At 34.5% G+C, this 12438-nt stretch overlaps 1 protein-coding gene across 3 annotated transcripts; it reads left to right on the top strand.

Annotated features, from left to right (window-relative positions):
* The first annotated feature begins 398 nt into the window (after positions 1-398).
* vgll3 (vestigial-like family member 3) lies at positions 399-12164 on the top strand. Of its 3 annotated transcripts, none has more exons than XM_087267669.1 (4): positions 399-597; positions 2325-2652; positions 5264-5749; positions 8493-12164. In XM_087267669.1, exons 1-4 carry the CDS (start codon positions 466-468, stop codon positions 8531-8533), a joined length of 987 nt encoding a protein of 328 aa, XP_087123795.1. In that variant the 5' UTR covers positions 399-465; the 3' UTR covers positions 8534-12164. The 3 variants fall into 3 exon arrangements, with proteins under 3 accessions (XP_087123795.1, XP_087123794.1, XP_087123793.1); XM_087267668.1 differs by having other exon boundaries at positions 2322-2652; XM_087267667.1 differs by having other exon boundaries at positions 2319-2652.
* The last annotated feature ends 274 nt before the right edge of the window (positions 12165-12438 follow it).

Below are 12438 nucleotides of genomic sequence, written 5' to 3'. Positions count from 1 at the left end.
TGTTATTTAAGTATGCAAACACAACCATAATGCTCCTGGCATCCTCAACTAACTGTCAAAATCTTAGTTCTGAGCTCATCATTAATCTATTTGTGTACATCTTTTATTAGTCTATTATTGGTAGAGTACTAGTTCATGAATATGTGTTTCAACTAATTCAGCAGATCCCCGATTCCACCAATCAGATAGCAGCGCTCCAAACTTTCCCCCAATCAGCGAAACTCCTGTAACTTTCGCTCGCACTCCGCGCCCGTGGCTCTGTTTTGATGCGCTGCCTGTCTGTAGGTGGTGAAGCCTCGTTTGGTGACACTTTTGTTTTTATGTTAATATTTTCTTTTACAAACCGCGGCGCTTTTGTCTACGCGCAGGTTTATATAGCCAGGGGAAGGAATGATGACGGCGTTTATCAGCGGTTGAGGAAGCTGTATCTGAAGAGCCACTTGAGATCGCCTATAAGCCTCTGCCATGAGTTGTTTGGATGTTATGTATCATCATCAGAGTTATGGAGCTCATCACTATCTGCCCTCGACATCAGCGGCGGCGGCGGCGTACAAAGCGGCGTATTTACACCATCACCACCAGCATCAGCAGCAGCAGGTAGGGGAGTAAAGTTGGTTTTATATTGGACTTCCTCCTTAATAATATAATTTCAGTAAATAGTGAAATTTTAATCACTATTTAAAGTAGCCTACAACCTTTTTCGCATTTACATGTCGAAATATTTAGAGTAGCGTTTTTAAAAAGTAATATTTGTTTTTTCATGTTCTTTTTGGTATTAACTATTAATACAAATAACTATAAGTTAGCTAAAATGATTTAATTTCGTCAATAGATGTATTTTTTGTTTGTTTGTTTAATGTTTTAACTTCAGAAAAGGTCAAAAGTGAATATTTGGCTGAATAACCTTGTTTTTCAAGCGGTCTCTTAAAGCGATGGTTCACCCAAAATGAATATTCTGTCATTATTTACTGTTTTTATCCAAATCAGTTTAAGTTTTCTTTCATCACTGAACACATAAGAAGATTTAAAGAAAGCATTCACATTCATTGTACGAAAAACAAATACTGTGGAAGTCAATGGTTACCGGTTTTCTGCTTTCTTAAAAATGTCTTCTTTTTGTTCATCAAATAAAGGAAACTTATAAAGTTTTGTAACAAGTGATGACTTTTTTGTGAACTACCTCTTTAACTTTTTCCTAAGTGGAATATATAAAATAGTTTTGTGCATAATATATATACATATATATATATATATATATATATATATATATATATATATATATATATATATATATATATATATATATTTAATGTATATTTAGAATAGTTTTTAATGTATACATAAATGTAAATACATCATTTTACATTATTTTTAGATCTACATGTTGCAAACTAATTTTAATAACAGCATGATAATAGTTTTACTCTTTTATTATGGACAGCAGCAGTCAAACAGCTCTTTTTAAAACATTTTAAAGCAATTTTACTGATTTTTACTTACTTTCAGTGTTATAAAAAACCTGGAAAAGTCATGGAATTTTGACATGGCATTTTCCTGGCCTGAAAACATTTTGGAAAAACAAAAAACCCACAAAGTTTTGGAAAAGTCATGGAAAACAAAAATCTGTGTACTTGAGTATAGGTTGGTTGTCTTGACTTCTATTTTGTCCTTGGTCAATCTCTGAAAATATTAGTGCGGTGTCAGTATTATCTAAATAAATTGTACATAAATATAATTATAAATTGAAACTAAAGAGATTGCTACGTGATTTTTATATGCTGTGATATGCTGTGATAAATTTGAACATGCATTGTTTTTGTTTTTTTACCAGCATATGTAGACATTGCATGAAACATTAGGTCATGAAAACTTTCTTGAAAGTTTTGGAAATGTCATGGAATTTTAGTTTTAAGAATGTGCATGAACCCTGTACTATGCAATCTTCACACACTTACTTTAGTAAATTTGATGACTTTGTTACTTTAAAATGTGTAAAACAATTACAATGCTCTGACGAGTAGACTGCTTTATTCTCTTAAAGCTATTATGTTATCAAACTCTGCTTGCTGATATTCGATACAGAATTCTTCAGATTCCTAGCTGTGAATTACAACTGGCTGTGTTTATACAGTCTCATACAGAAATCTTCATGGGCGTAAATCCACGTAAATACCGCTGACTTGCCAAGTGTGGGCATTGGGCCATCAGTTCAGAGACAATCCTCAACAGTCTATTTTGGTCCGGCACCAGGTGGTTAATGTGTGCGTAGCAGCTTTTAACCCCTGACCTTCACAATTAAGGTTCTCTGTGTCTTTCAGCAGAAGAAGTTCAGCGTCTTCAGCAGGATGCAGGATTCAGAGGAGTTTCCCTCGCACTGCAGCCAGAATAAGCAGCCCGGAGCTCTGAAGTCCCGCTCTGAGCCTGAGCTTCTGCCAGAGGAGGAGCAGAGCAGTGGGGAAGAGGATCGCTGTAAGGATACACTACAGCCCGCCGACGCCGAGTACTTGAGTGCCAGGTGTGTGGTCTTCACCTATTTTCGTGGAGACATCGGGGATGTGGTGGACGAGCATTTCTCACGCGCTTTGAGCCAGAACAGTGCCTTTAGCAATGACACCAAGGCCAGCAGACTTAACCCTGGAGGACCATGGAAAGGTAGGAGACAACATTTATAACACAAATTGTAATTATAGTGATAATAAATAGATTTGGTTAGCTTAAAAAGTTATTTTGAGAGCTATTTTGTTTATTGTTGACATTATTTATGTCAAAAATCATGTTTATTGGGGTGTGGGTCAAATTTTCTTGCTTGGGTTCAGTTTATTTCAACCAAAATCACAATATTAAGTGGGGGGCTGAACCTACACACCTACATTATCATGCCATCGATTCAGTTCAATTCGATATCTCGGTGCATTGACGATGCTTTCCATCCACAATTTGATATTTTACTTAGCTACACAATAACTATTGTGTTAAACTGCATAACTTAAAAAATATAATTATATTTATATATTATTTGTAACACAATTTTGCCCTTTAATACAATCAGTCAGGCATATGTACTGTACTTTTAATTTTACCCTGCTCAAAAAAAACTTTCTATTTGAATGTATCAAACAAAACTAAAATACATGCACAGAACAACATGATCATTTATAGTAGGTAAGCAAATGTAAATATTATCTCAATTGTCTTTTAACCATTGTTAAGCGAGTTCTTAAGTGCCTATGATTGGCCACATGCTCAACAGAAAAGGCTGTGATTGGCTCTTTTCCTAGCTGGGTTCTGATGCACTTCCCTGGCAGTGAAAGACTGTCCAGCAAACTCTCAAGTAGTGAATTGTGCACAGTTATCTGCTTTTTAAGAAGCTGGAGTGTTTTAATTTAACGGTCTCCTCCCTCACCATAGTAAGCTACCGCCATATAACTTATGTGATAAATGACATCAGTACATAATAGCCGGTTATGATTATTACTGAACCAATGCTGAATTGAAACAATTCATTTTGTCACCCCTACTATTATCACTCGGGTTGCAGCTGGAAGGGCATCTGCTGCATAAAAAAGTATGCTGGATTAGTTGGTGGTTCATTCATGCTGTGGCAACCACTGATTATTAAAGCAAATAACCTGAAAAGAAATTGAATGAATGCATATATTAACACTTTATTAACAGTTCACTAAATTTTTATCAGCTTTTAAAGTTTTAAAGCTGTATTTTGCTATTTTAACTACAACAACTTCAATGTATGTTAATGTAGTTTGGAAACTAACAAAATGGCATTTTTTAAATTAAAATAATTGTGATTTTGGATTTTGTGACATACAATAAATAAAGTTGAATTTTTGCCCCAAGTTCTGTTTAACAGAGAGATTTTTTAGAACACATTTCTAAACATAATACACAAATTTCTAATAACTGATTTATTTTATCTTTGCCATGATGACAGTAAATAATATTTGACTAGATATTTTTCAAGACACTTCTATACAGCTTAAAGTGACATTTAAAGGCTTAACTAGGTTAATTTGGTTAACTGGGCAGGTTAGGGTAATTAGGCAAGTTATTGTAGAACGATAGTTTTTTCTGTAGACTATTAAAAAAATATATAGCTTAAAGAGGCTAATAATTTTGAGCTTAAAATGGGTTTTAAAAAATTTAAAACTGCTTTTATTCTAGCCGAAACAAAACAAATAAGTATTTCTTCAGAAGAAAAATATATTATCAGAAATACTGTGAAAATTGCCTTGCTCTGTTAAACATAATTTAGGAAATACTTAAAAAAGAAAAAAAAAAAGAAAATCCAAGGGGGCTAATGATTATGATATCAACCGGTATATAAGTAAGTTTAATGACATTTTAAAATGTACAAAAAAAGTATAATAAATTAGTACATTAAATTTTGATAAATCAACCAAATCAAATGTAAGGCCATTAAATGGTATTAAAAAGTTCTGAACGCTCTGAATTTAATCTGTGAATATTGGAATGCTGTTTAATTTATGAAATCGATAAAATCCTGTGAGATTTGACATCACCTTTCTTTGTTTACTGCAGTAACCAAGGCACAACCTTTATTCTGCTGTTGTCTGTGGTACCTGCTGGATTACCATTTTTAGATTGTTTTAGTTTAGGATTGGTTTCAATCAGTATTTAGTAAATATAGCCTACTGTAAGTTAAAATGTTGCCAATGTTACCGATTGAAACCTAAAGTTCCGATTAGTTTTTAAAATGTATGGAAAGAGTCTATAAAAAGGTGTTATAAGTAGGCACACCCGGAATCTGCGTGTGCAGAATTCTGCAGATTTTCCGCTGATTTCTGCAGATTTTTAGCCCATCATTAATTCTGTTTATTAACTTGAGTAAATGTGTGTAAATCTATATTTATTCAGATTTTTAAATTAATTTCAGTGATATGATTGACTAATGTGAAAATGTTCATCTGATTTATGTACAATGCAATGTGTACAGTATCATTTTCTGTCTTTTACTAGATATAATATATGACAAACTTGCTTTATTTACCAAATAAAGTGAATCTAATTGGATTTGCATTTTAAACCTTAAATAAAAGTTTTAAAGATTTTGTTTTTTATTTTATACATTAAGATTTTAATTATGATACTCCCAAAATAGAAATCCACAGATTTTTACTAAAATTCTCCGCAGAAATAGTAAAAAACGTGCGCAGATTCCGTCTGGCCCTAGTTATAAGGTATATATCCTGTTATTGTACTGAGCAAGTGTTTGCTTGTGTTTCAGAAGGAAACTCCCACTCGGAGGGTCAGACTAGCTCTTTACCTTCATCTCTATGGGGCAGTGGTTACCCGTCCCAGAGCAGCCCTTGTGTCCCATCGTCTCACCACGACTTCCCCCCCAGCGCCGCTTTCCACCCCGCAGACAATGGCATCTGGAGCAGCCACAGCCTCGCTCCTCCTCCTTCTGCTCTCACAGACTCCTGGCACTACAGCCTAGGACCACAGAGTGGAGCGGGATATCCTCACGTCCATGAGATGTACCCTCACATGCACCCACGGCACCCACATCCACACGGTCATCACGTGCTCCATCATGCCCACAGCCCTGCTTTGGACCCCCGCTTTAACCCGCTTCTGTTACCAGGCGTAAGGGCGTCCTGCAGTCCGACATCCTGCACCGATACAATAAAAACAGAGCTGGAGCCCAGCAGTATCCCGACACCGAGCTGGCCTGCTTCTTTCCATGGGTCAGTGGACATCTACGATACAGGTGAGATAACATAAAAAAAAAAAAGTTGACTCAACTTGAAATTGTTTGACACATCTTGCTACAGAATGTTGGTGGCTCATTCCACTGTGACGACCCGTAATGAATAAAGGGACTAAGCCAAAGGAAAATCAATGAATGAATGAATGAACTTGCTCCAGAGCTTTTTAAGTTGACTCAACTTAAATCGAGTCAAGTGCACTACTTGGGTTAAACCCCTTAACTGTCGCCCCCACTTTTTAACATGTGGATTGCTGTAGCAAAGTAATGCTTTATGACTACTTTTTGCATGTTAATAAAAAACTGTTGCTCAGTAATATCTATAATTTTTTTAAACAGTCACCAGATATGGAAACCAGATTTTTTTACTTTTAATCTATCCATAGTTTGTTATGATTGCTTTGTTTTAAGTACAATATTATAGTTTAATACAAATGTTACCGTAAATGGTCCCACAGGTTGTCGGGTGGCAGTAAATCTATTAGTCATCCTACGTAGCTAAAAGCAACAGTAAAATATGTATTCAGAAGACTTAGACCTTTTTCAATGATAGACAATTTGCCGTGAGTAGATTAGGATTTAATTGCAAAAATAAATGAGGTGAACATTCTGGTTTGGGGGTAGGGGTGGTGACAGTTAAAGGGTTTAAAGGTTGAGTCAACTCAAGTCAAGTTTTTTTTTCAGTGAGATTATAAATATGTACACTTATGTACAGTAGCATGGGCGTAATTTCGTTTTGTTGTGATTAGTTTTTAAATAATAAAAGTTCATTTAATAATGTGTATTTTTTGATAATTATTCATTAATACATATATTTATTAAGAAAACTACGCTCCATCTTTATACACTACTAATAAATACTACAAATTTTTTTTTTATTATCCTCAAAGTGTTGTTTGAACCAAAAATACAGTAAAATAATAGTCAATGATATATATATATATATATATATATATATATATATATATATATATATATATATATATATATATATATATATATATATATATATATATATATATATATATATATATATATTTGTTTTTAACATGACAGTTTTTATATTATATTTTAAAATGGCATTTAATCTGTGAGGGTCTTAATTAATCACTTTAATATGCAAATTTGCTACTTAAGAATATTTTGGGATTTTTGGTGGTTCGTGATTTAAAGAATGTTCAAAATAGCACCATTCATTATAAATATTAACCTTTTGTACCCTAAAAACATCTTTACAGTCACTTTTGATCGTTTTAATTCATATATTATTATAAAAGTAAAAGTATAATAACTTATATAATATAAGTTATTATAAGTATAATAACTAGCTCTTCCTTTTCATGGAACATCATATTATTCTTACATTATGTGTTTTTATTTAGATGTGATACTCATACTGTAAAGCATTTATTTATATGAAAAGCCACTTTGTTTAAATTTATAAATATAAATCAGTTATTAAACAATATTTCTAATTATATTTTATATATTAATGCACGTGGGCATCACGGTGGCGCAGTGGGTAGCACGTTCACCTCACAGCTAGAAGGTCGCTGGTTTGAGCTTCAGCTGGGTCAGTTGGCATTTCTGTGTGAAGTTTGCATGTTCTGTGAATCATACTGTAGGTGAATCAAATAAGCCAAATTGTCCGTAGTATATGTGTGTGAATGAGAGTGTATCCCAGAGATGGGTTGCAGCTGGAAGGGCATGCGCTGCGTAAAACATAGGCTGGATAAGTTGCCGGTTCATTCCACTGTGGCGACCCCTGATTAATAAAGGGACTAAGCCGAAAAGAAAATAAATGATTGAATGAATATTAATACACATTTTAATGTAATCTTTAATCCAAATCTGAATACTGGTGCGGTCCTTCTTATGTATCTTTGTGTAATCATAAGAATTTTATGATTATACCAGATTATACTTAGAATTCTGTACATTTTTTTATTTATTTCCCGTATACAATTGTGATGCGTACATTTTTTTTTAAGTTATCGAAAATATAAGAACATAATTAGTACAGAATTACCAGCTTATTGTTGTGGTAAAACTTTTAATACAAATGAATTTGTCCGAATATACCGTGTACATGACATCAATTCGTATCTTTTGTGCTATCATAAGCATTTTATGATTATATTAGAATTCTGCACATTTTTTAAATTAATTTACTCGTACAATTATGATTTTTATGTATTTATCAAAAGTATAATAACATAATAGCCGCGCGGTGGCTAAGTCATTAGCACTGTCACCTCCCAGCAAGAAGGTCGCTGGTTTAAGTCATAGCTGGGTCAGTTGGCATTTCTGTGTGAAGTTTGCATGTTCTCTCCGTGTTTGCGTGGGTTTCCACCGGGTGGTCCGGTTTCCCCCACAGTCCAAAGACATGCGCTATAGGTGAATTGTGTAAACTAAATTGCCCATAGTGTACGTGTGTTAATGAGAGTGTATGAGTGTTTCCCAGTGATGGGTTGCAGCTAGAAGGGTATCCGCTGCGTAAAACAAACCGTATGCTGGAGAAGTTGGCGGTTCAATCCACTGTGACGACAGCTGATGAATAAAGTGACTAAGGAAAATGAATAAATCATAACACAATTACATATTTACCAGCTTATTGTTTAATAACTTCTAATACAAATACATTTGTCCTAATATAGCACATACATGGCATAAATTGCAATCTCTAATATTATGTTGCAGAATAAAACAATAAATGTTTTAAAGAGCCTGATTTTATCGTCCACAGCTTTGGAGCAGGACAAAGCGAAGGCCAGCGTTTGGTTCTGAGATTGACTGGACTTGACGCTTTGGAGTGGACCACTTCTACAGCCCAGGTCCACATACATCACTGCCTGTGGATTCTTTCCTCCAAGGACTTTCTTGGGAACTATTCAGGAGGACATCAGTGTCTATCAGCGAAACCAGCACAAAAACAGCTTCGGGGAAAACGAGTGTTTTCATAAAGCATACCATCCTGTCTGGGTTTGTGCCCTTTAATGTGCACTCGTAGACACAGATCCAATTCAGGACGCTTCTCCTCCTCTCATCTGGGCTTTGAAAAATAAGGTTTAAGAGGCGCATCTTCTTTCTTCACACCCAAAGAGTTTTACTCGACATGGTTGATGCTTTAGTACTGCATTGATGTACTCACCACAGGTTCTGTTGAAAGAACCGAACGTATTAGTACAGTACTGTGTGAAGGTCGGAGAAAATCTTTAATATATTTGTCTAAAATAGTCTTTTGACTTTTCTTGATTGTTGTTTTCTGTGTTAATAGATTATTTGGTAACACTTTACTTGAAGGGGTGTTCATAAGGTGTTTATAATCATGACATGAAGATGAAGGAGATTGTATGCATGCTTATGACAGCTGTCATTGAGTGATTAAATGCACTGATGACATTGTTTGAGATGTTTTTGTTACGAAAGTTTGACATAACCAAGCCAGCATAGCTTGTCGGAAATCTGTCATAAACATAATGGAGGCCATTGGGTCATGAATATATAGAGCTCAACATATATGAGTACACCCCTCACAAATCTCTCATTTAGATTCATATTTCCTATAGGAAGCTGTACAATATTACATTTGTGGATCAGTGACGTGTGGTGAGATTTGTGGCCGGTGAGGCATATACTTTTTCAGGGTCAGATTTACAAATATATGCACCCAATATATTTGCCAACAACCGATTGTGTTTCATATAGCATATCAGCATTCTTTTTGTGCACATAGCAGGTACATATTGGGCCGAGGAAGAATGTAAAATGTATAGCGATTCAATATGGCTCCCAAAAACACCAAGGTGGAAGCTACAGACAGCCTATAACAAGCGACCAAGCGACACAGCACTACATGGGATGTGTGTGCTAGCTCTTTGTCTCTCAAAACATGAAATAACAAACTCCAATTGAACTTCACTTGACGTAGAAAAAGAGCAACCACTGAACAAGAATAACCATGATCTCACGCGCACCCTCTACAGTGTGGCAAAGCTACTGCCTGTCTCATCTTCTGTCTTTTCTGTGATAGACATACTGCACATTAAATACATTACCTATTATATGGAAAGTGAGGACATGATGTCTACAATGTATAAAAACATTTTAATAAAGCATTACATTGGTAGCATACACTGAGTAAGCAAAAGGCACACACTCAAGCCATTGTGCAGGGGTTTGCACAATCTGATGTGAGGCACAGCTCGGGCTGTCTTACCTCGCTTACTATGCTGTAGTTGAGCCGGAAATATGCAAAATACAATATTTTTGTTATAAAAAATTATTGAAATCATTTGAATCTAATAGAAATTGCATTCATAGCACTGATCAGTGGACAAATATTTATTTTATGGTTAATATACATCTCATGATGGCAGGTGAAGATGCCTGAGGATGGCAGGTGAGGAGCTTACCTAAGAAAATAACTTACAAATACTGTCCAAAATTAGTACACCCAAATTTATGTTAGGTAAAAATATTCAACAAAAATTAAAATAGCAAAATTCAAGAGAAACAAATATTTTACAAAGTTTGGTTGAAATTTATATGTTCGGTAAATTTTATTTTAATAAATATATCGGTTTAATAAATCTGTTCTGTTCAAATGCACCAAAATATGTTATCTAAGATATATTTCACTGAGAAATGGATAAAAATATTCATTTTCAAAATGGGGTTCATGTTCATTCATGTTGAGCACTGCATGTCTGACCTCTTTTCAGTGAAACAAAAATAATTTCTAGGTAAAATTTCTCAATACTCTATCAAATATTTTTATAGTAACGTCGACCTGGGCGAAAACGCAAAAAACATTATCACGATATCATGTTTCATATCATTCGATATCGATAATTATTAAATATTTTTTTAACAATCCATTTAGGAATATTAGGATTTTATTTTATTTAACCACTTTATTTTAATTTACCAACATCACTAAGACCAATAGTTTTAATAGTCAAAAACAAATATTAAAACAAAATATTTGATTTCTTTATAATAAAAAAAAAACATGAGTGTTAAAGAGACTCTTAAACTTGATAAATAAAATAGTACAAATTGTGTGCAATGGTAACGCTGAACAATCAAAGCTAAATTTAAGGTGTGAATAATAGTGATCCAGTAAACCTTAAACTCTGTAATCAAAACAAATTATGATAATCAAATCTGAGCTTTCAAGTAAAGGAACCGACCATCATTATTTAAATACATATTGAACATTACAAATTGTGAAGTTGAATGACTACATTTCCCCTTATGCTAAAAATCTTTCTGATAAGGTGCTGTCAGCTGGGATGCACAAGAAAAGAAACCAAAAAGCCACTTTGGCAACATCCTTACTGTTGATCCATTTTTTTTTTTACAATCTCCTTACTGCTGCTTTACGGCACTCATTTTAACATGTGTTGTTATTCTGACTTGAAGTGACAAACAGACAAATTGAAGATGACAAACAGACAAATTGTGCGCGTTCGTGTTATTTTATGTTGTCTTGGTGATGTCAAATTTTCTTAACAAAGACAAATATTTAAGAGAAGTGTTTGGTGCAAATAGAGACAGAAGTGTTTCTACAGGTGGTTTGTCAAGCCCACTCTCCTTTGTGAGGCACACTCAGAAATGTTTTTCTAGAGATATGTAGTGTTTGTAAGGTGTAGGGCTGCGCAATATTGGTAAAAACTGACATTGCAATATTTTATTTTTGTGCTATACACATTGTGATAATGTGTATAATACAACTTGAATGGAATTATTATGTTGATTTTAGAGTAATTGAGGTCATTTTGTAGAGCATTTGCATAAACTAATAAAGCAAGCACTGATAAAAACAGTAGAGCAAAGATAACAAATAAAATAAAAAGTGCTTTATAGTTTTCTGGGATTCTAGCAGTATTCAGGCACACAGTTAGAAACATTATAATTCTTAATGCTCCAATGCTTGAACTGGCTTAAAATGCCAACATGGGTCTTGAGAAACCATGCAAATGCTACAATTTTTAGTAACATTGTGGAGTCACTGCAAAATGTAACCATAAATACCGTGTGGCTACTGGTCAACTATAACCCTGACTCTACTTTGCAAATCCTACGATGTGACTATTGCGAATGCCCACATTGCGATATCGATGCTGAAATAATATGTGCAGCCCTAATCTGGTGCATATAGAAATGGAAAAGTGTGTTTTCTACAGGTGGTTTGTCAAGCCCACCCATCTGTGCAAGGCACACTCAGAATTACCTAATGTTTTGAGGTATTCCAAATTGTCTTATGAACGCCCCTTCAAGTAAAGCATGACCAATTATTTTTGATGTCAAAACGTCTTGCTTTTGAGGGATACGTCTGCTACACGCGAACTGCTAAGTTTTATTGGCAAACAGTCTGTTTTGTTTGGATGGATTTATTAAATCTTTACAGTGATCATGACTGTCTCTTTATGAGTTGTCAGATTTTATGTCTGTTTACTTTTCTCCATTGAGGTATTCAAAAGGTCAGTGGCAGTGCTCACTTTTGACCAATTTAGGGAAGGAAACGCAGAGCGCAGAGGAGTCCCAGAAGGGATAATGTCATTCCGTTCACATTTAGCTTCATTATATATTGCAAATGTGATTATATGAACGCTCTTAAATGTCAAAAGTTGGAATGTGCTTCCTGTCTGACTAGGAAGTCCGACCCAAGACGACTTGAACGATTG

This window comes from Danio rerio, chromosome 9, assembly GCF_052040795.2.
Source record: "Danio rerio strain M-AB ecotype USA chromosome 9, GRCz13ab, whole genome shotgun sequence".
Taxonomy (NCBI): Eukaryota; Metazoa; Chordata; class Actinopteri; order Cypriniformes; family Danionidae; genus Danio; species Danio rerio.
This window is presented reverse-complemented; position numbering and strand designations above follow the sequence as displayed.

Coding starts and splice junctions, on each gene's coding strand:
- vgll3 (XM_087267667.1), top strand. CDS start 466: ATGAGTTGTTTGGATGTTATGTATCATCATCAGAGTTATGGAGCTCAT. Junction 598..2,318: donor ACCAGCATCAGCAGCAGCAG/GTAGGGGAGTAA, acceptor TGTGTCTTTCAG/CAGAAGAAGTTCAGCGTCTT. Junction 2,653..5,263: donor CCCTGGAGGACCATGGAAAG/GTAGGAGACAAC, acceptor CTTGTGTTTCAG/AAGGAAACTCCCACTCGGAG.